This window comes from Pollicipes pollicipes, unplaced genomic scaffold (genome assembly GCF_011947565.3).
Source record: "Pollicipes pollicipes isolate AB1234 unplaced genomic scaffold, Ppol_2.1 Scaffold_2555;HRSCAF=2994_pilon_pilon_pilon, whole genome shotgun sequence".
Taxonomy (NCBI): Eukaryota; Metazoa; Arthropoda; class Thecostraca; order Pollicipedomorpha; family Pollicipedidae; genus Pollicipes; species Pollicipes pollicipes.
The window spans coordinates 26,421,470-26,444,924 of NW_023596136.1; the positions used below are offsets into that span (position 1 = coordinate 26,421,470).

A 23,455-nucleotide genomic window follows, 5' to 3' on the forward strand; every position below is an offset into this window, starting at 1 on the left:
CACACAGAACGCTGCTTAAGCGGAGCATCAACTTTCCTTAATGTGGTGATCAGCCGTCGCATGTGTTTTCTAGCAGTCTAGCAAGTCATCCAAACGCAAATGAAATGCATTCAACGCAATTTCGGTTAATGTGGGTGTATATTCCACCTTGTCTTGCACCATTAAAATACAGGGGTTCAAGTTCTCTTTCAATATATATTGGCAAACGCCCGGCTTCTGAGTTGGCAAACAAGCATCAGCAAGTGCACCATTTGTACGACACTCTGTGCCAAACAATCGAGAACAGCTGGGAAAAGGGCATCGTCTGCGATCACACACACAGATGTTGGGACCAAACCACAGCATAGCGGTCCCAACAGATTCTGAACCGGTTTGATATCCGGAGATGCAAACGCATCACTTGATGGGCATCTCATGCCACTCACTCTTCACAGAACCTGACAAAAACTGTGGCGTTCCCGTGCCCGAAGTCACTGTTGAGCACCAACCAATGCTAATAAAATATAGAACATCGCTGCACAACAGACGCATCGCATCAGGTCCAGCCGACGACAAACTGATAACAGTATCTAAGCCCTTCAAAGCAGCGAAAGAAGCATAAAATTGCCCATCAGCATCCGGTTTTTAAGCCAGGAGATCGCTATGTCGCCCACGAGCACTTCGAAGGCTGGCGCAAGTTCCCCTGAGAAAGGAGCCAGCCCGGCGCGCGTCCTCACGTGTCGCGCTTACTTCAAGCGCATCGCACGAACACCGAAGCCTCGTCTACCACGACAAGCCCCAGCGGCGCCGGGGCGTCGGTACCACATAGGACGCGGCCGCCACCAGCGCAGGCGTCTGCGGACAGCGGGGCGGCACGGGTGGACGGAGGAGGGGACAGGTCAGGCCACAGCCGGCATAGGTCAGGTCTCAGCCGGTACAGGTCAGGCAGGAACGGGGAGGTCAGACCGCAGCCGGCATAGGTCAGGTCTCAGCCGGGTCAGGTCAGGCAGTCACGGGAGGTCAGACCGCAGCCGGCACAGGTCAGGTCTCAGCCGGATCAGGTCAGACAGGAGCACGGGAGGTCAGACCACAGCCGGGACGGATCAGACTACAGCCAGAATCAGCCCCAAGCCGGGACGGAACAGACCAGAGCGGGCCGCCGGGCAGGCGGCGGCGGTAACACCTCAGAGAACTAGGTCAGGTCGGCGCCTCTCGGCGGTCGCCGCCTGCCCAGCGGACCGGGCAGGCTCACGCCTTCGCCGCACCCCGGCGCCGGCTCCCTTGTCGCAACGGTAGGGAAGGACAAGGTCGCGGGAGCGGCCCTCGGTTCGCGCGCCCAACTTCCTCCCGCGGTCGTGTCGCGCGGCAAGGCCAGGCCGGGCGGCACACGGTCGGCCGGCGGCCGGCGACGCGTCGGCTTTCTCCGCGGGCGCCAGCGCTGATCCGCGCGGCGGGACGGGGCGGGGGCGGCGCGGGCCGGGCCGGCCTTGGATCGGTCACGTGATCAGCCGGTGCGAGAGGTGGTCAGACGAGTGGACGGTTTAGCGTGCCGGCGGCGGCCGGGCGCTCGGGGCAGGTGACAACAGAGGGAGGACGGCAGGGCACGGGCGCAGGGGCTCACGGGAGGCGCGCGGCGCCTTACCGCGCACGCGGCGGGCACACTGACTAAAGCTCAGTTCTACAGCACTGTAAAAGATACCCTTACCACAGCTCCACGAGTAGATTTTTTTGGTTGGGTTTTGTCATGCGTCGAACACAGACACAGTATATACAACAACAACAACAAGGGACAATGGCCAGTGCTGACCGATGTCAGGCCCGGCGGCGGCACGCGCGCCGCCGCTACGACTCGAGGGACGGCACCAGGTGATGGAACACGTGCTGGAAGTCGGCGAAGCCGGCGGCGGCAGCGCAACCGAGTGGGGGCTCGTCGCCGAACCGCACCTGCTCCTGCGGCGCGGCGTTCGGGTCGGCGTTCTCCCAGCCGAGCCGCGGTCGCTTGGTCGGCGACTCGCCGCCGTCACGCTTGGCGGGCAGCTCGTCGTCCTCGTCGAGCGGCCCCGATCAGCGCCGGCGCCGGCGGGTGGTAAATGTCACTGAACATCTCCTGCACGTCCGCCTCCAGCAGGCGGCCCTCGTCGCGCCGGCGGCGGCGGCGCTGGCCGCAGGTGTCGTGCGCGCCACCCAGCGAGCGACCCAGCGTGCGCGAGTAGGAGCGGGCGCCGCGAGAGCGCGCCACGCGCGCCGCCCGCTCAGCGCGCGCCTCGGTCTCCAGTCGCGCTGCCATGTTTTGCAGCAGCGTGGCTTGACGCAGGTCCTTCTCCCAGCGCAGGCAGCGCTCGTTTTCCTCGATGGCGGCGAGCTTCTCGGTGGCGAGCCTCAGTACCCGACGCCGCTCGTCGCGCGGCCGGCTCCGGGCTGCGGCCTGCCAGCGCCGCGGCGGCTCGTAGTCGTCGGCGGCGTAGGGCGCCGCCGCGTCGGCCGCCGGGCCGTCAAGGACGCCGGGTTCGCAGCTCTCGGCCGGGTCGGGCTTGTCTGGGGGAAAGCGGTGCCGTTAGCCGGTGGGGTAATGGGCGGCCGAGGCGTGGACGCCGGCGCGCCGCCGCCCCGCACGCGCGCGGCGCCGCTGTGCGTGCGGCAGGCAAGGGCGTGCACGGAGTCACGTGTGCTTTCCAAAAGTCTGAGATTAAACACTAGGTCGACCATGGTGATTGCAATTGGGTTCTTTTAAATGGCAGAGAACGCAGGTCCACGGTGCGCAGATAAGGCGACGTGTATACGTCGTCACGACAGTCCAGCTTGGCTGGGACCAATCATCTGTAGCACGCCTAAATGTTTGTGTTACGATTGGCGTAATGCAGCTACTGCGACCACCACGACGATGCATGTAAGCCACAGTGTATGAACACAACTGGGCTGAGTTCGGGGACAAACACACATGAAAGGAACATGCCAAGCAAAGCGGACCGTCTCAAATCCGCCACCACGATCAAAAGAACTACCACCACCCAGGCGAACAGCACAGCACGCTAAACAGACCAACACGAAGCATCCACTCGGCGGCCTGAGCCCGGACACGCGACGCGGCTCAGTTCGCCCGGTATGCACGTAACGCTATAACAGTTGTGGGAGTGGGTGAGCGGGCTCACGATACCCCCCACACACACACCAGCGTCAGCTACTCCCCGTCCCCCGTCCGCGCCAGTCCGGCGGCGGCCCTCGCGGCCGGCTTCTCCGCCCGCCCTCCCAGCGCGCGACCGTACCTCTGAGCTCCGGTCGGGGGCAGCAGTCCGGGTCGTGGCGGGTGTCCCCCGCCGCGCCACTCCACGCAGGGCACTCGCCCATATCTCGCCGCGACAGCACAGCACGCGCGGCGCCGCCCGTCGGCGCGCGGGTCACACCAGCGCCGTGCACTGTAGCCCCGCACGGCGCGCACAGCTGGTCGGGCAGGCGTCCGCCCCGCGCCACCGACCGCTCGAAAGTGCACATGTTTACCTTCACGGCGCGCCCGGCGGCTGGGCGGTCGGCCGGCCGCCGGGCGGCCTTCAAGCTGCCCCTGCTCACATAAAAACCCGGCCGGGCCGAAAGGCGGCACTTCTCCGAAAATGGTGCCCGCGCGGGCAAGGTCGCCACGGCGCCCGCGGCGGCTGGGCGCCGTCGCCCGGGAGGCGACGCCGTCTTACTGCCGGCGGCCAAGTCTCGCTGAAGAGAGTTAAACTCCTCGAGGAGTGTGGCTGCCGAGATGGCTGAGACTGGGGGGTGGGGGGACACATCGGGGCCCAACCGGCGGGGGGTGGCGCGCTGTTTCCGTCGTGCCACAGTAGTCCACTGCCGAGCTAGAGGTGGCAATAGACTCACCGCGGCGCCCGCGACCGGACAGCAGCAGACTCGCACCTCGCGTCCGGTACCCCGTACCGTCCTCACTTTTCGCCGCCAGCAGCCGCAGCCCACTCTCGCTCGGCTGCGGCGGGAAGAGTTGCTTCACGCGGGCGCCGTCCGCCCAACCCAGCAGGCGCCTTATCTCACTCCCAGCGGGCATTCTCGGTAATGACCTGGTTTTTCATCGGCCGGGTGGAGGTCGCAGCAGACCACGTGATTCGGTTGTGGCCTCGGTGCTCCTCTGCAGACTCTCGGACCGGGTCTGCGACCAAGGACGTCGGCACCGGTGGGGTTGGGAGTGGGAGGGAGGGGCGGGGGCGGGACAGGTGCCCGGCGTCCTGACACTTGTGGCATGCTACAGGTGCCAATGTTCCGAAGGACTCGGAACCAATCGTCAATGCCGAGCAAGCCCTGTGCACGGGTGCCGATTTTTTTTAAAGGTACGGGGCTTTCTTAACGATCTTTTCCCTCCTTTGTTACGTTTTTTCAGTGAATGCGTCACTTCTCTGGCCATGCAAAAAAACGCTGCTCTACTGGCACGCAATGTCCAATAACCGAGCCGACAGACAATATCCCAGATGCGAGCGACCTGAAACTCGCCGTCGTGTACCACAGAGGATCTCGAGTATTACGACGTCACATTAAGATCTCGATACATCCCGGCGAGCCGCATGGCGCGCGGCGCCGGTCGGAACGCGCTCCCCGTCTGGGGGAGACGGGAGCGTCATCTTCGAGCCGGGGCCGGCACCACCGAAACCCGGGACCGGGACCGGGACCGGACCCGGTGCTGGGTCGACGAGACGGGCCGTGGGGACGGCAGACTTCGGCAGGACCTCACAGCGAGCACCGGCCGCACGGACGGCGTCTGCTGCCGGGCCCGGCGCTCGGTACTGATTCGGCTGGCGGTCGTCGCTCGCTCGGAAATGCGGTCACTGCAGGTCGCTTGGACCATCGAAGGCGACCCCCAAGACTCTCCAAGCCGTTCAAGACCTGGGATCGGCACTCCACGTCGGAGAACAATTGCGTTGGATGCGATTCAGCGTGTAACATCCAAGACTCTGTCACACAGTGAACATTCCTGTTCGTCATGTCATGCCGTGCCGCCTACGGAGCGCGAGGTCCACACCAGACACAGCTGCAGCGGTCGATGCAGCGACACTGGTGAGCGCAAACACGTCGGGCAACGACGGCCATCGAACAAGGCCTGAAGGACATTTTCGGCGAGGCGAACGCGACGGCGCAGTGCCGGTGGTGCAGTACCAGTGCCGTGCCGATACAGCACGAAGCGACGGTGCAGTGCCGGCGGTGCAGTACCAGTGCCGTGCCGGTACAACACGCAGCGACGCTGCAGTGCCGGCGGTGCAGTACCAGTGCCGTGCCGGTACAGCACGCAACTACGGTGCAGTGACGGAGAGACGCGGCTGGTGGCGACGAGCGAGCCTCGTGTCCGTTTCACCGGGCGGCGGACAGCGAAAGGCTGCGAGTGCAGCGACGCCGGATGCCGGCTCGTTGGTCGGAGAGAGGCCGCGCGCCGTCTGGAGCGCGTCCGACAGATGGTCCGTTCCGTGCCGTTTTAATCGTGGCCCTGCTTTCACCCAGCTCGCGCCCGACGGGGCGGAACTGGGCACGATGTGGTCGCAAACGCATCGGTGCAACCGCTGGCCGGCGACGAAGGCCCGGTATTGGTACGGCGGCAACAGGAGGTACACGATGCCAAGCGACGGTCACGGAGCGCACCAGCCTGGCGGGCCTCGCTGGACCGCCGCCCCCAGATAAAACCGCTGCTGTCCTGGCGCTTCCGAATTTGCTTCGGGGAGCACCTTGTCTGCATTTGATGCTGTTCACATGGTGATAGCAACGCAGTGCTTTTCGCCGCCATCCCAGCTCCTGTTCGCGTCGGCGATCAGATCCGCAGTTATTTGGGTCGCTGTCTGATATCTGTAAAGGTCTGGCACTAAAACAACGCACTGACTGATGCCAATAACTTTTTGCTGATATGTATATAGCTTGATATCAAGTGATGCACAAAGTTTGGAATGAACTTCACATCGGTGCATGCATGAAGTTTAATTTTGGCTGTGATTGTGTGACAATGACCAACCACAGCGGTTAAAACCGCAGCAATAAATCATGCCATCTTAGCTAAAGCTCCAATTATCAAGCGCACCATCTTGGCTAAAACCTTAATAATCAGCCAACCCATCTTCCTCCTGCGCATACAATTCGGCGGTTTTCCGCGGTTTTCCACACCGCCTGCGGTAGCCCGGATGGTGATAACGGACAATCAGTGTGGCAACTCAGTTGCGTACGGTACTGTCTGCGGCAGACAGGGCGTGACGACCCCCCTCCCCTCGCTCTCCTCTCCCGCGCCGTCTCTGTCCCGGGAGCGCTCTTGTCGCTCCGCCGACAGACTCCCGATTCCCACGCCCGGTCCCTGCGCCGCTGGGCTGTCGCGTGCGGGCCGCCCGGCCGTGCACGCCGCATGCAACCGACGTGCTTGATAATCAGCTCGGGCGCGGCCGCAGGCCGGCGCCGGTCGATCCATTGTGCCGCGCCGGGTCCGCGGTCGGCCGCCGCGCCCCGAAGCCGCCCCCACGCCAGACAACCAAACAACGCGCCGGTGTGCTGCTGCCCCGCGCCGGTCCGGACAGGCAGAAAGTCGGAACCGCATGGTCCCAGGGCCGCGAACCCAGGACTGACCCATCTGACTGCAGCTCCGCAAGCCCTCCCCAAGTCCTGTAGCCTGGACCGGATCGATCCAGGCCGTTTCGTGCTGCTCCGCTCGCTGCCACGGCCTGCCGCTCGGTGCCCTGCCCCGGCTGGGAGCAGCTCGCGCCGGACGCCGTTCGGCTCGGGGTCACGCCGCGCCGCCGCAGGCCACAGCGAGCCGCCGCGCCGCGGACGTCTCTCCGGTAGCGGCGCGGCCACAACCGGCGGCGCGTCCAGCGTCGCTGGCGCCCGCGGCACTCAGCGGGTGGTGTGAGCGAGGCAGGCGCCTTCTGTACAGCGACGCCGCTGCGTGATGCGAGACGGAGGGACGAAGAGAAGCGCACTGCTGAGACCGCCAGTGGGGAGACGCAGAGGGAGACGCGACCCCATGCACGAGGCGTCGTTGGTACGGGGGGGGGGGGGCAGCAGAAGGTGGAGCGGAGATCGCAGTGGGCAGCTCAGCAACCGTCCTGCAAGCCGTTCTTAAGCTGCGTGTTCGGGCTTCGCCAGCCGTCACATCTGAGCATTGTGCGCACACTCGCTGGGGCAAGAACCCGGCGGCGGCGGGCGTTGTGAAACTGGACCGGGTGTGAACACCCCACCCCCCCCCCCCTCCCCAGGAGACTGAGCGGGACGAAACGGCCGGTCAGCAGGGCCATGCCCGCCAGCAGGAACCGTCCCTGAACGCATGATGCACTTGACAAGACTGTCCTGTCCTGTCCTGTCCTGTCCTGTCCTGTCCTGTCCTGTCCTGTCCTGTCCTGTCCCGTCTTGTACCGCCCCGTCCTTCGCTGCCTTGCCTTTCCCTGTCCTGTCCCTACTTCACTGACCTGACCTGACCCGACCTGTCGATCGACAGGAGTCAACCCCGATGAGAGCAGGGCGCCCGTCTAGGCCCACTCAGAAACTGGCCGGATGAAGGCGGCTGAAGACGCAGCTCGGCCGCGGCCGACGCCCCTGCCCCGCGCCGATGCGGCTAACGGTCCCGGCGCGCCGGACCGGCGCCCGGCCGGACAGACGCCGCTCCGCCGCCGACTTTCGCCGGATGACGGGGCGGGCGACACCGGCACGCCCCAACTGCCATCGGCTCCAGTGTCACCATCGGCCCCGGCGCGCGGTGTGAGGGGTGCGCACGGGGCGGAGGCTGCCGTCGAGCGCTGTGGAGGTGCTGTTTGTCCGAGCAATGGATCACGTGCTGTTCCGTCCGCTCTGCTCGTTGTGCCCGTCTTGCTTGTTGTGTCTGCTGTGTCTGCTGTGTCTGCTGTGGCTGATGTGTCTGCTGTACTTGCTGTGTTCCCGAGCTCGCTGTGCCCCTGCGTCTGCTGAGCCCTGTCTTCTGCGTTCTCTGACCGCCGAGATCCGTGACCGTGTCCGGGTCCGGCGTCCGTTACATTAGCGTGTCCGCCGTGTTCCCGGTGCCTTCTGTGGCCGCTGCCCGGCAGACCGAGCAGCACGGGTCCCCAGCGGCGCGGCGCAAAAACGAGCGGAGCACGCCCCGGCGGCGGTGGCGTCCGTCTGGGTTTGTTTACGTCGACCGGCGGCGCCCAGTGCGCGGACTCGCGGCGCCACCAGGCCGCGGGCCGAGAAGCGACATCGCGCTGAAGTGCGCCGCGCCCGCCCCTGCCCCTCCCCTTTGTCAGAAATCGCGCTGCGTGTGGGAGGTGGGCCGATGTCCCAAGGCCACAGAACCACGGAGGGCAGGTGTACGTACACGCGTCAGTTGGGCCTTCCCACCGCCCACCGGCGGCCACATCTCCCGGAAAGGTTCTGCACGGTACAGCTCGGCCTGAAACCGGTCGCGGTCCGCGGCTGGTCACGCCGACAGAGCTCACCGAGCGACGATGGCGAGTCCCAGACGACAAAACGCTCCCAGCCTCCCTGCGTAGACCGGCGCGCCCGGCATTTACCGATCATAAGCGCTGTGGTGTTCACGGGCGGAACGCCGCTGATTTCGGGCTGGGCGGATCACGCCAATCACGTCGTCAGCAGCTCCGGAACAAAGCCGGTTGGACTTCACGCCCGGGCGCAGCCGATGCCTGCCCGCCCCCGCCGCGGCCGGGCTGGGATCGGGGCACCTGCCCGTCCAGCCGGCGCCGGCCGCTGCGGCGCGGCCCGGCAGGTGCCCGCCCTGCACCACCGCGCACCAGGCTCGGCCGAGCAGCACCACACACCACCGCTGGTGTCCCCGGACCAACCCCAGCGGGCGGTGTCTGGTCAGGTCACCCATGGGGCCGGGTACAGAGATCTCGGGTGAAAGACGGGGATCGCGCCGCTTTCCGACAGCTGTGGTCCAGGCCGCTGGGGCCGTCCATCTGGGAAATCCGCGCGGCGCGGACGGCGGGCGCAGAACTTCACAGTGCAGTGGTTCGCAGAACTTCACAGTGCAGTGGTTCGCAGAACTTCACAGTGCAGTTGACTTTCCTCAACATTGCACGGCCGGCGCGGGCGGCCGTTGGAATGGCGCGGACGGCACACACGCTTCCATAGTCCTCACGCTACGAGCTCGGGCCCAGACGCACTATCGAGAAGCGCGCGCAGCCAAGGCCAGACCAGGCCGTGGGCAAGGTCGCGTTTGCACAAACGACACACGCAGATCCGGCGGGAGCCATGCAGGGCACTACAGCACCAGCGCACTGCGGGGTTGGTGGGGGGGGGGGGGGGGGAAGAGGGGAAGGTCATGTAATCCCGTGGTTGACACGACGCACGCTCACACCCGCCAGTCCGACGTAGTGGCTGACGCAGAGCGTGGGTGCCATCGACAAAACACAGCGTAACGACCGCGCTCATTGCAGGCGGGCAAGAGCACGCTACAAATGACAGCAGAGTTCTGCGAAGAGCGACGGCGTGGCACGGTGATGGGATTAGGCGCACCCCCACGCTCGCCCCACCACGGTCATCCGGCGATGCCGGACCCCAGCTTTCTAACGTTGCATCAGCGACCGCGCTCCCCCCCCCCCCCCCCCCACCGCATCCCCCCATCGGAGGAACGTCGATGACCAGCGTACCGAGACGGCGTTCACGACGCACAGACGCCGGCCCGTCGGTGGCGTCCGACGGTTCGACATGGGGACTCACGCGGACGCTGGGAGCTGCTGGATCTTTCTCAGAGCGAGTCCGTCATCCCTGTTCAAATTTCGCGCAGAATGCGGCACGTCCGCCGCAGGCCTGTACTGCCGACGTCACGCGGGTGTGGTTAGAGCGTTTTCGATCGTGGGACCCCTGAGAAGCGATTCAGCACAGTGTGCCGCTCTGACCTAATAAGACTGTCCTTGGCACCCGCTGTTGCAAACGGGAGTTGACGCAACCGGCGGCGCGGCCGGCGCGAGCGGGCTCGTCCCAGCTGATGCTGATGCTGAGCCACCGCCCGGAGCGCAGCAGGGATTCCAGTCGGATTACCATGGCGACCGACCGACAGGTCCATTCTCTCCAGTTTAACGTCTTGGCCTGACATCAGCCTGACATATGACACTGGCCGCCGGCGCTGATTGGCGCGCGCGGTGGAGCGCAGGTGTTGCGTCACGACGCCGCCAGTCCAGCCGGCCAGGAGTCTCAGGTGAGCATTCTCACTATTTACGTATGTCTCACTAGTGATATTCTCACAATTTTGTAGTGAGCATTCTCACTACTAATGTATATCCCACTATTTATATTCTCACTTTTTTTTAGTGAGCGTTCCCACTATTTATGTATATCTTACTACTTATATTCTCACTATTTTATAGAGTGCACTCTCACGAGCCGCCTGACGCACGACGGTTCTCCGCCGGAGCTGCTGGAGGACCTCGCCCCAGGCGAGTGTGGCTCTTCCGCTTGCTGTCATCGCCAATGTGGAGAGGCCTGGAGAGCGTCACACCCAACGCCTCGCCGGTCGTGACGTCACCAACGCCGAGCGTCGCCGGTTCTGACCCGGAGAGCGCTGCGAACGCGTGCAGCACGCAGTGCGCACGGATCGGCGCAGGCCCTCTCCCTCCCTCACGACGAGCTGGGCGGAGACACGCACGACTCGCCCCGGTCCGCCCCGACCGGCGACCCGCGCTGCTCCTCCCCGAGATACGTGGCCACCGCCGACGGACGGAGAAGGCAGGCTAATGCACGTTCCGCGAACGGCCTCGCCGCGTGCTTCCGCTGCCGCTGCCGGTCGGAGCAGGAACCACCGGTCGGGCGTCACCGGGGAGGCCTCGGCCCTGGTGACCGGCCGGTGCGAGCGGCCTTTCCTCGCGCGCAGCCCTCGGCCCACCCTGACCTGGTTACGCCGCCCGGCGCAAGGTCACCCAGTTACCGCGCCGAGCCCTTTCCGCCCGGGGCGAAAGCTACGGCGCCACCGCAGAGACGCTTGTGGAGCCCGTGGACGGTGGCGGCGGCCTGTGAACGGTGGCGGCGGCCTATGGACCGGCACCGTGGTCAGGGGGCGGTGGAGTGACCAGGGCACGGTGGCCAGGGGACGGTAGAGGCGGCCAGGGGACGGCAGCGGCCCGCGGGGGCGGGCACTGTAGTCAGGAGGCGGTGGAGTGACCAGGGCACGGTGGCCAGGGGACGGTAGCGGCCCGCCAGGGACGGCGGAGTCCAGCCGCCCCTCGCACTCGGACGCAACTCCAGTGAAAGCTAGCCGGGGCAGATTCCGTTCGGTGCCGATCGCTTTCCCATCCACGGTTCCGCGGCAGGGGCGACGCTGCGCTCGCACGCGCGCTCGCCGCCGCGCCGCGGCCCGGGCCGGCGGGCACGGCGGCGGCGGCCAAGGCCGGGGGTGCCGGCCGGCCCGGGTCGGAGGCGCTTGGCACGGGGGCGACGCCGCGGGGCGCCGCGCCGACCCCACGACCGGCGGCGACGGGTCGGCTCATGACCTGCACGAGAGCTGCCCAGTTGAGAGCGGCGACGCTCGACAGTGTGAGCTCGCGGCGCTGGCGCTGGTGCTGGCGCTGGCGCTGGAGCTGGCACAGGGCGATGACGGCAGGCTCTTGTTGGCGGAGAACGATCTTCCGCTGCGTGGACAGCGGCCGTTCGCGGTGTGCCTTCGTTGACACCCAATGCTCTGTATAATTAAGATGTATAGCTAAGAGTTATGCTACAGATGCCTGAACGTCTCCTGTGTACCGTGTGTGCTTTGGGATCAGTCGTGTAAGATTCGCTTGGAACCGCTTCATAGCTGATCGAATATGAGATCATGTCCAGGCACTGCCTCGTCTTCGTCCTCACTGCAGACCAGTTCGTTCGCTCACTTGACTGATGCAAGATGAACTAATACATCATAATTACCAGCACGTGAAGCCCCGGGCAGCGCGCCTCACTCACGACCGTTCGCCAGCTGTTGGGCGGCGCGCGCCTGGCTCGTCGGGTGTCAGCGGCGCCAGAGCGGCGGCGGGTCTCCTGGCTCGCCGAGCGTCAGCGGCGCCAGAGCGGCGTCGGACCTCCTCACCAGGTCCCGCTGCGGCGGCGGCGGACCGCCCGGCCGCCACAGGCGTGGGAGCCAGTCGGGCAGGAAGTGCCAAGCCATCGCGGGGCAGGTCTGCGCCACCGCAGCCGGACGGGGTGAGCGCGGGGGCCGGGCGCTGTTTCACCGGATGCGGACGGCCGTTTCCACGCTGCGGATATCGCCAGATCGAAGCAACGGTGCTGAGCGCAGCTGAAAAAACGCTCGAGAGAATTTCCGACCGGCTTCCGGGAAGGAAAAGCAGCATCATAAATTGATACCGTACCCATGAATTAGGACGGAGATAAAAAAGGTGGTCGCATCATTTAAAAGTGCTGCTTTGTCACAAACCACGGAACATAAAGCAAACACAAAATCTTTGAAGTTAGGTTACCGTTTGACCTATAACCTGCTAAACACATTGAACAACCGCGTGTCACAATTGCAGTGGTGGCCACAACTTACACCAAACATCCGTAGGTCGGCTCACTTCCTACTAGAATTCAATGGAAAGTGCAGCAGCCGTTTCAGAATCCTAACACGTCTGGCTAGGGCTGGCGCCTGGCGACCCGTTTTGCTTGGCTTGGCAAGTGTACCGCGCCGTGTTACTTTCTCCTGTTGGTGCGCGGACGGCGACCACAGCAAAAAACGGCCGCTCGGAAACGGAGCAGCTGACGCCGCGGCCGCCAGCATCGGCCGTCCCGACCAGCGTCCGCTGGCCTGACCGGTCTCAGCCGACCCGGACAGCACCAGTCGGTCTCAGCCGACCCGGACAGCACCAGTCGGTCTCAGCCGACCCGGACAGCACCAGTCGGTCTCTGCCGACCCGGACAGCACCAGTCGGCCTTAGCTGACCCGGACAGCACCAGTCGGTCTCAGCCGATCCGGACAGCACCAGTCGGCCTTAGCCGACCCGGACAGCACCAGTCGGCCTTAGCCGACCCGGACAGCACCAGTCGGTCTCAGCCGACCCGGACAGCACCCGTCGGTCTCAGCCGACCCGGACAGCACCAGCCGGCCTTAGCCGACCCGGACAGCACCAGCCGGCCCCAGCCGACCAGGACAGCACCAGCCGGCCCCAGCCGACCAGGACAGCACCAGTCGGCCAGGACAGCGTAAACTCGGCTGCTCTCTCTAACACGCAACAGGCGATACAAGACAGCCGGATGTCTACAAAATGGGCTGTAAGAACTACGCAAGCCTGCCTTCATGCCAATCCGTATCCATGCCAAAGCGCCGACGCTTAACCAGGGAGCTTGTTTGGCGACGTAGCTCTCATAAAAAACCAACATTTTACTGCGTTAATACGGACGCTCTAATGCACCAAGAATATAACTTTTGAGGGCCGTCAGAAGCGTCTGACCGCATTCCCTCGGATTCTGGTGACATCTGCATAGCGACAGCGTTACTATGTTCTATCTCCTTGCTCGCTCAGGCCGCGGAAGGCATTGCACGGGTCAAGTATTCATGGAATTGGGTGTCAGTGTATGGTCGTGCCCGATGGGAGGATGTTTAATCAAACGTCTAAGCAACACAGCAAACCATGTAGCACCAGGCGATCGCGATGCAGGTCTTCCCCACAGAGCACCAGGCAACCAAGCTGAATAATCAAACCCAAGCTCGACCTAGACATGGATGGGTTGCTTATTTGCCTCTCTCCACGCTTGCCTGTCATGGCCCGATTTCGTAAGGAATTCAGTGGATAAGCCGTGGGTCTGCTGTTACACTCTATCAAAGCTGCCGACAATTTCGTTCATGTCCCCAGTTTTCGCGTCCCGTTCATGTAATAACATATTGACTTCATCGTCACTCATTGCCCGCAGCCCTCACGGGTGGCGGTCATAGCATGGCAGTGCTTGTGGCACATGCCCGCTACGTTGTGAGCACACTGGACCCACCCGCACGCGCATACCGCCGCGCTGGCCGAGCCCAGCCCGCCTCCGCGGCACAGAACCCGCAGCCAGGAGCCGGAGCCGCCGCCGCCGCCGCCGCCGCCGCCGCCGCCACCGCCGCCGCTTGACATCGGTCGATGCCTCGGCCCCGGCGGGGATCGGGCCGACCGACCGCTGTAGGCGTCACGGCACCGTCACCAGCCGACCCGAGGAATCCCAGCGCCAGCTCCCGCGCACTGGAGGATCACGGCCGCGCCGACGCTGGGGCGTCACGCGCGCCCGGCACCTGCGCCAAGGTCGCGCCCACGTGGGGTCACCTCCCCCCCCCCCCGTCTCCCCTCGCTCTAGACTGGGGGATCGCAGCACTCGCCGACGTCGAACCAGCCCGCCATCTCCCTGATATTGGATATGCCGGCGGGATGCTATTGGCCTCGATGCGCAGCGAGGCTGCCACGCGAGGCGCCCGCTGCGATGAAGCCTGTGGAGAAGCCCTCCGCTGTACCATCGAACTGGGATTTCCTCCGCCTGCTCTTACGCAACACAGCCAGCATCTTTCGTCTTGTCTGCATTGCATCAAGGCTGGAGTTTCCGCATTTCCAACGGGTGCCATTTCCACGTGCATTTATGCTGCCTCGCTGCCAATTTGCTCATACTTTGTTCAGAGGTCACAGCGAAGACCAGGGGCCTTCTGACCAAGTGACTATGAGTGCGCGTTACGGTAAACCAGGGATGGTGGGAAGCCACGCCTGACGTCATTCTTTCTCCGAAGTGGAGAGCAGTGCCCACTCGATGGTCCCGAATGTGTTCCAATATCCGCATCTTCAATACAGTCATGCCATGCCTTGCTGCCCAGTCATGACCCATCTCTGCATGTGGTGACACTAGGGACGGTAATGCTCTTAAGAACAGCTGATTGATCGCTCTTTACAGGCAGTGCTTTACGTTGGCATGTAATCATTGCATTGCGGGTGTATCTCCCAGCCCGATAGGATCCAGCACGGCCTTCATCGAATCACACAACCGTGCACAACCACTGTCGAACAGTCACATCCAACAGGCACCGAGCAAGCGGCACCAGACGGGCGCCCCTGAGCTCCTGACACACCTGATCGGCCTCGGACAGCACAGCATCGCAACCGCAGCAAGGCGGCGGCAGTCACTGCACGCGCGCATCCGAGTCCACAGCTGAGCCCGTCGCTGATCGGAATCCTTGGCACATTGGCCCCCTGGACCCGGCAGGCGGCCGGCCCGGCGGCTGGTACGGTGGCTGGTACGGCGGTCGGTACGGCGGTCGGCGGGGTCTGGCCGAGGGTGAGGGATCCCCGGCCGGCCCGGCGGCTGGTGCGGCCGTCGGTACGGCGGTCGGCGGAGGGCGGCCGAGGAGTGAGGGATCTCCGGCCGAACCACAGCGGCTGCCCATGCCATGGGAGCGGTCCGCCCCAGCCGCGGGCACCCTGAGCGGGCATGCAGGGCACAGTGTTTGCGCCTGGCAAATAGCAGATCAGACCGTATGTGGACGCCGGTCTGTGATGCTAGCCACCGCCAACGCCGCACCTGGGCGGAGTATCGGAGACTGCGCCGTCACTGCTACAACTGGATGCCCTTGTGAGATGATGCAGTGCGGTGTTCCACTCCTGCTGACTCGCGTGATGCCTGAGCCCCTGCCTTCACGCTCTACAAGCGCGCACGCGCCGCGCCGTTGCGACACGTGCCAGACCGAGATGTCGCCCGCCCGGCAGTCGTGACCGCCGCCGGTGACGCCACCGCACGCCCGCCGGCGTCGTCGGCCGGGGGCGCGGGTCCGCCGCCAGAGAGGCCTCCGGGCGCTGCCGCCGTCGGGTCCTGAAGTGGGTTAGCCGGCCGTTCGACCCGCGCCCCCCTGTCAGGAGGCGCCGCCAGCTGCCCGACGGCCGCCAGATGGTGCGTGCGTCCGGTTTGCGGCGGCGCTGGCTCGTTCTGACCTCGTGACGGCGCAGAGAGTGGCCTCGCGATCCGGAAGAAAGCTCAGACGGCAGCCATGAGACACGCGACCGCAAGCCGCAAGTGTTCGTCTCGGCTTGGATACATGAGCACCGACTTAGTGGTTGGGAGTGTCTCGCAGCAGCCAGTCGCGTCGAGCGTTGAAAATGAAAGCCACAGAGGTGGACAGATCTCCGTGTCTGGAGTGCCGCGCGTGAAATAGGCATGGACGGTGGGCACTGCCTAGTTAAGACACATTATTAGCACATTATCTGGTTAGTCAGTAGCACAAGATCGCCGATCTGCACAGATTACCAAAAAAATGGAACAGGGCAGTCGTTTTCCAACAAATTGGCTTTGTGACTCTGGGCATTTGCTGGGGTTGCAATGAGCTGGGAGTAACTTTTTACTGGTCGTTGAATTCACAGGCGCGAGGAACGCTATCTATTTTTGGTCAAGCTCAGCCACAGTGAAACATGTTTCCGGGAGCATTAGGCTAAGCATGCCTCTCTTGCGGCCCACACTCAGCCAAGATCACGCGGTACGTGTACACGCAGCCCTTTAACTTGAACGGTGTTGCAACACTGGCGTTATTTCTAAGTAATGGAAAACAAACATGGCCGTCACGTTTTTGCATTCTGTGCCAGACGAGAGCCATCGACAGCGCATTGCCGTCCGACCGATACCAGCTTGATTGAGAAAGCTTTGGCGTCCATTTTCGCTCTAGTTATGCGCTGCGATACACCGCGAAAGCAGTGGCATGGTCCCTGCTAGGTGCTGCCTTGTTTCTGTCAAAGTCTAATAATAACCTTCGGTTGGCCTTTGCTAAATGTCAGTGTAAGAGCACTGCAGGTTCACTCATCTGCGGCGTGGCGTGCGGCGTCCGACGCTGTCAGGAGGTTCAACATGCCCTTTTAAACCCAGGCCGGCTGACGGTGTAACGCGGCATGGTGGGATTCGATGTTCATGCTTGCTTCACCTTCCCCAACACTCAAAATTCACCCGCTGGTAGATGTTTTTGTGCCCAACTGTCCCAACCGTCGGCTGGAAATGTTTGCGGGTGTATTGCAGCAATCTCTTCCAGCATCTGTGCTGTAATCGGTAGCAACACTTGTGTGGCTCAAGATCACAGTCTGCTAAAGACAACGGATCTTTTTATCTAGTATCGTCCATATGGTATCGTATTATATATCCATATGGCATTGTCCATATGGTATGTTATTTAGTATCGTCCATATCGTCCGTAATATCGTCCATAAAACATCCGATAGATTTATCGGTCACAGTAAATTCCAGTCTATTTCAAGTTCATAGATGTTTGATCATCACCAGACTCCAAATTAGCCGGAATTCGTTCTTGCTCTCCCACCTTCAAGGGACATTCATCAAAGTCTTTCCAGAGCGTATGTACTATTTATGAGTTCAGCCCAAGGAAGGCAGTAAGTCAGCAGGGAGCATGGCCGTCTTTAGTGGTGCACTACAGTAGCACTCAGGGTCAGCATCTCCCCAAAATCGGTAGACGGTCGGTGGGGAGAGCTCTCTACGAAATTCAGCCCCAGAACTCACAGCTGAACCATGGGGGACCAGTTTGAATTCGGATCGACGAGGACTGAAATGGCGGCACGGCGGCGAACAGCCCGTGAGAATGGGGGCGCCCGAGCTGCCGCGACCCGCCCCGAATCGGCCGCTTCGCCGCGTCCGCCGGCCGTCCAGGTTCGCACGGTGAAGACGGGGGAGGCGGGGGAGGCAGGGGAGGCGGGGCGCGGCGTCCGGGCCCAGCTCCCCAGCCACCCGTGACGTCATCATTCGGCCAGCCAGCTGAAGACAGCTGGACAGCCGCCGGCCGAAGAGCACACAGAAACGAGCCTGTTGAGCAGCCGAAAAACTGCCACGGTCGGCAGCACGGTCGACGGCGGGGCCCGACAACCGGCGGATGCGGAGGACGACCGCTACTTGCACGCAACTGTCTGTGATCGGTCGCAAACCTCCATTGAAGAACCAGCTCGACACGCAACATCGTTCATGCTTTAAGAATGTAAAGAAAGCACCCCTGGCATGTCTTGGTAGCGCATGCATTTCCTACCCCACTCACCACCGAACACCTGTCGGCATCAAATTGCACCCTGGTTAGCACCACGCGCCGAAGCGCGCCCACAGCGGACCGTTGCGTCATGGGGACCGTGCATGGGCGGCCGTCGACCAGCAGCGAGAGCTCGCCGGAAGCGGCCACTTCCGGCGGCTGCAGGTGTCGGCGGTCACGGCTGGCGGCGCCGGCGGCCGCTCTCCGGTCCGTACGGGTCGCGCCGGCCGCGCGCTCACACGCGGCCCCCCGCAGCAGGGCCCGGGGGCGCCACGGCACACCGGCTCCGCTCGAAGGCGTCCGCCCCGTGGGGTGGCCGCCTTCTGGACTGGAGGCCTGGAAGGCCTTCAGCCTTCCGGACTGGAGGGCAGGCTCCAGCCGAACGGGTCACCCTAGGCGCAAATAATCATCGCATTTGACGCACCCCTAAAGCCCAGCGCCGGACCTGCAGGGACAGCGCCCACGGGCCGGCTGAGATAACACTGGGGACCAGCGGTGACGGCCCTCAGATGAGGAGTGGCTGAAGCCGAGTGGGATGACCGTGAGCCGTGACGGGAGCGCCGCCGGGACCAGACACTGAAGCCATACGACAGGCGCGCATGCGGCCCGCGACAACACGTGGGATACAAGCCAGCTGTCTGGCTAGAACTTTTCGAGTGATATCTGTCTCAAAAGCCGGGGAAGACGTCCTCAAGTCCGACGCGGCTATTTTTGCACTGCGGCCTGCCTTTTTCGTCTGAGATTCAAGTGTTGTCACATCACATCGTTTTGAGGGGAGTGCACTTTCTTCGTTTTGGGAGGGCTCGGTGTTGAAGAACTATATGCTGAATCATTGCCGATTTGAATGCGATAGCGTAACCCACAATGGTACGATAGCTTCAAAAACCTGACAAGCTGTCTGAACCAATTATAAGCCATGTGTGGAAGCACAAGCGTTGTGGTGAGGAGCCAGTTCCCAGCCCCATCACAGTCTTGCAGCCAAGGGCCGCTGATGGTGACAGCAAGGAAGATCTTCCCATACAAATCAGCTTAATCCTGCGCCTTGTGCACCACACAGCCCCTTCCCCCACTACCAGAAGCCAGTTGAACATGACATCTTAAAAGCCAAAGGCACCAAGGCCAGCGTGGGACGCGGCGTGGAACGACTGCACCGGGTGGCCCCCGGCGTAAGGCGACTGCACCGGGCAGCCCCCGGCGTAAGGCGACTGCACCAGGCGGCCCCCGGCGTAAGGCGACTGCACCACGCAGTCTGCCGCGTGAGCCGACCGCACCGGGCAGTCCGCCGCGTGAGCCGACTGCACCCAGTGACCCCGGCGTACGTGTGCGACATCACGCCGCCGCTCCCCTGGGCTCGTGGTCAGAGACAGGTTCTGTCTCGGCGGCCGATGATCCACCGCATGCGCGGTGAAAGCTGGCCCGCTGCGAGACGACAGCGGCTCTCATGGCATATGGTAGCCTCGCTGCGCCCAGCTCCTGCTCCGAATATACGCCGGGCAGTTTCCAGCACCGCTGCTCATTAACTTTTATTTCTCACGTCGACGTGGACCAGATCAACAGGTCGACTAATGTGTAAATCAATCTGTAAATGGCTACGTAAATTTGCCCTGGTGCCCCTTTGCCCTGCGTCCAAAGGAAAGGAAAACCCCTCACGCCTCCACAAACACGCTTCACCCTGCGTCCAAAGGAAAGGAAAACCCCTCACGCCTCCACAAACACGCACCCCACACCCGAGATTGGTTTGTCGGCAACTGCTTAAGGCAGACGGTCCGGAATTTCACAGCACTGAGAGGACGGCCAGCCCCGAGATCGACCGCACCGCCCGCGCCGGGCCGCGGCCGGCGGGTGGGGTGCGGCGGTGTAATTAGTGGCTGGGAGCCCCCACCAGGATACGCGGCGTATACGGCGCGGACCGTGCAGACGGCCGGCGCCCGCCGCCGCGGAGATCCGCCTCCGGTTCCTGGCTGAACTCCGGCCGGACCGGCACATCCGCGACCAGCCTGCATTTGGGCTGGTCAGGCGAAGGCGGGGCGGGGTGGGGCGGGGCGGGGCGCGGGGGGGGGGGGCAGTGAGAGATGCCGAGGGTGAGGTGCCTCGGAAGGAACATCGGGTTCTCATCGGTTGGAATATTCCAACTCAGGCGGCATATTCAGCGTGCTGATCGGAGCTCGAGCCGTACTCTTTCGCCGACCTTTCAGCTCCCGTTCAGCAGAGACGTTCTGGGAGCCTGAGGTCAGCAGGGTGCCCAGGGCGACATGAGGTTATTCGCTCCCGCCCAGATGATAACAGCTGGGGTGCACAACTGGAGTGCTATGAGAAGTAATGTAGTTTGGACGCGTTTAAAGCACTGGCAGCGTGACAAGAGCAGTTCTTTTCTCGCGTGTGGCGTATCTCGGTTTTATTCTTCAAGGACGGCGCTCAAGCCGGTCGATCACTGCCTTTAGCGCCGGCGACGGGGAGCGGTTTATTTTGAGCTCGCTGTCTGGAATGAAAGCCAAGCCCATTAACGCGGCCTTGTATTTGTTGATGAGTTATTGGAGGAAAGTTTTCTATCTCCCTAGTCACGAACCACGCGCTTGTCTAAGAGGAGCAGGTAGTACCCAAATGCGGGGTTATGTGGTGAAGTGCCCCCAACCCTACCCAAATTTGTCCCCAAATGTACGGCAGAGCCCAACCTTCCCGCCAGTCCTGGTATGCTGTTTGCTTCCGTTCGTCATCCGATCACCAGCCTCACTGCAGCCGCGGAAGCGTGTCAGCTCGGGTGCCGACTCCAGAGGACCAGCCAATGGCGCTGGCCCATGAGGAAGGGCTGGGTAAAGACTGCAAGAGGGGGGGGGGGGACGGGGGCGGGGAGGCTGTGATGCATTGAGTCAATAATGGCTATGCCGTACTCTGTGTACAAAAAAAATCCTGTCCCGCTGGGAGCTGCCAGCTCCCGGCCCACCGCCTGTACCGCATGTGCTCCCAGCTCCCGCCCCACAGCCTGTGCTGCATGTCCCGCCAGCTCCCGTCCCACCGCCTGTGCTGCATGTGCTCGCAGCTCCCTGCTCCGCATTCCTGAGCCCCGTGGCCGGCGCCGGGCCAGCTTTCTCCCGCCTCCTGTGTCGTGCGCGGGCGAGGTTCAGCCTGAGGTACCACGGCCCGCCGCGGACGGCGACCCTGGCACGGGTCCGCCTCGACCCGGGTCACGACCGCCTCCCCTCCGCCACTCCCCCACCGGCCGTCGGATCTCACGCCAGCACGCCTAAGAGGGGGGGGGGGGGGCGACCACCGGCGACGGAGTACGCAGATAAAACTGGCCTGCGGCGGCCTGGCGGCTCTTGGTGGCGAGGTGGCCGCACAGCCAGTCCTGCCGACTCCCGCGGGTAACGGTGCTCCAGACGGACACGCCAGCTGATCTGGAGCCCTGGACAACACGGGGTACGGCCGAGAAGAGGCGGACAAACAGCGACTGTGAGGAACGGCGGTGCCACCACCTCAGAAAACGCAGAAGGTGTGCGTCGTGGTAGCGAGGAGGCTACACTGGAGGGATGGGCTTCACCATTTCTCCGGTCGCTTGATTACATGCTTGTCAGGTGACAAACAAAGACAGAGGCAGGGGCTTACCTTCCAGGTACGTCATCATCTCCAGGAGCAGGCGCATCACGTTCCCCTCGTCGCCCATGCTGCCAGTTGCCCTGACCTGACCTCAGGTCACCGCCTAGGAAGCACGAGCAGGACCTGGCAGGCGACCCGCGAACTGCGCCCCGACCCGGTCCGGCACCAGCCACCAACTGAGCCCGGCCGCGTGAGAGCTTGGCTGCCCGGCCGGCGGCGGCGCCACCGTTGCGGCAGCCAAGGTCGGGAGCGCACGTCGCCCGCGAAGCGGCCTGCACCCCGTGAGCCCGGGCGTACATGGCGCGGTGTTGCCCAGTGTCAGGTGCACAGGGTGCGGTGCAGACGGCGTGGAGCGTAACGTACCTCAGGATGACGAGCCGCGGGTGCTCCGGACGAGCAGACGGTACCTCTCGGAGTGTAGGGGCTTCGTGCGTTAGGGCGGCGGTGAGCGACGTACTCCCGCTCCGATGAATGCGGAAACGTGGGTCTAACTAAACACGCCGGCGATTGTGGGGCAGATTGGGATCTGCGACAAATTAAGGAACACAACTATAGTTTTCGGTAAATATGAGAAAACGTTCATCTTAAGACAAGGATTGGAGAACAAACCCCGACTTTGGTGCCTTTAACGGGGTCAGTATTCCCCCTGCCATCAGTGGTTACAGTCACACACATGAAGACATGATCCTGTGATAACTATGTTATCTTGGTTCGAATAAAAGTGGAAGTCGTGCACAGACGCCCCGGGCATCAGTTATGACCTGCCTCGTTGAATGAGTGCCATCTTTCTATCCGATCTATATATGCAATGGTTGAGTGGTAAAGGATTTCAGAGGTTGGGTAAACCTATGGGTGGCTATCTGGGATGGTTAGCAGGTTGGGTCGGGTATAGATTTCGGGAACATTACGGGTAAACATAGGAATGGGTATGTGTAAAAATTGATGAAATCTCGGGAAAATGCTCTGAGAAATGCTGCACAATTTTACTGCTTGCTTGTATTTCAAGCCATAGCAGCATATGGATAGGGTCATAGAAAATATAGATAAAAAAATATAGAAAAAAATAAAAAAATATAGAAAAAAATAAAAAATACAGCTCCAAAAATCTATGAGACGACGCTCCACTCATGCAGCATCGCCGCACGTATACAAATGATTAAGTTGAAAACTAGCCCGACTATGCCCGGCACTTGCAATCCTGGACATCGATGGATTCACAACGTTTGACTGGTTTGCCATCGTGACCAAAAGCATTTCCATCGTCCAGTCATTCCCGGTTTAGGCCACGGTTTCGGTACAGTAAGCACTGGCTGCTTCTCGGTCCGACACTGACGAGGCTGTGGGCCGACAGGTTCGGATCCGCTATCGAGTCGCAGCCGTTCATTCACCTACACTGTGCATAGTTCCACGTCTTCATCTGCTCTGAGCGCTGAGATGTCACTGGCTTTGGAACGCCGCGAAACGGATAGATCCATGATTTGCGCTTGACACGTGCCCACCCACATACATCGACTCACCTTTGTCTGTTCGAGCGTCCGTTTTCTGCTTCGTTGGAATGCGTAAGCCTGGTGCCACTGCGACGACGTGTTCTCGGGATCTGTTCCGGGGAGTGTTTCAACCGTTGTTGAGCTTTTTCTGGTGTTTGAAATTTTTTGAGGTTCCTGTTAATACAATGAGGAGGTGAACTCGTAGTGATGTTGCAGCGTTACAGGTAAAACTCGCCCGGTCAGACAGCTTCCAGGAAAATACCCAATCATTTATAAAACATGGCTTTTGAAGAATTCAGTCTCTTCATGTCAAAACCCGCAAGAGCCTGCTATCATTGTCTGCAAGAGCATTAGCTTTAAGAGAGCGTGACTGCTGGGCCGGCTCGATGAAGGTTAAAAATAGCACAGCAATTCAAGGAAGACTCACTCGCCCTTTAGCCCCGATGGTAGCCAATGGGTGTGGGCCTGC

General features: G+C 62.4%; 1 protein-coding gene across 1 annotated transcript; it reads right to left on the minus strand.

Moving 5' to 3' along the window:
- Positions 1-1,821: 1,821 nt before the first annotated feature.
- On the minus strand, positions 1,822-21,663 carry LOC119099616 (uncharacterized). The gene is made up of 3 exons (XM_037222691.1): positions 21,509-21,663; positions 2,039-2,514; positions 1,822-2,004 (listed from the first exon to the last, which is right to left on the minus strand). The coding sequence occupies exons 1-3, from the start codon at positions 21,564-21,566 to the stop codon at positions 1,822-1,824; spliced, it is 717 nt and encodes a 238-aa protein (XP_037078586.1). The 5' UTR covers positions 21,567-21,663.
- Between the last annotated feature and the right edge of the window lie 1,792 nt (positions 21,664-23,455).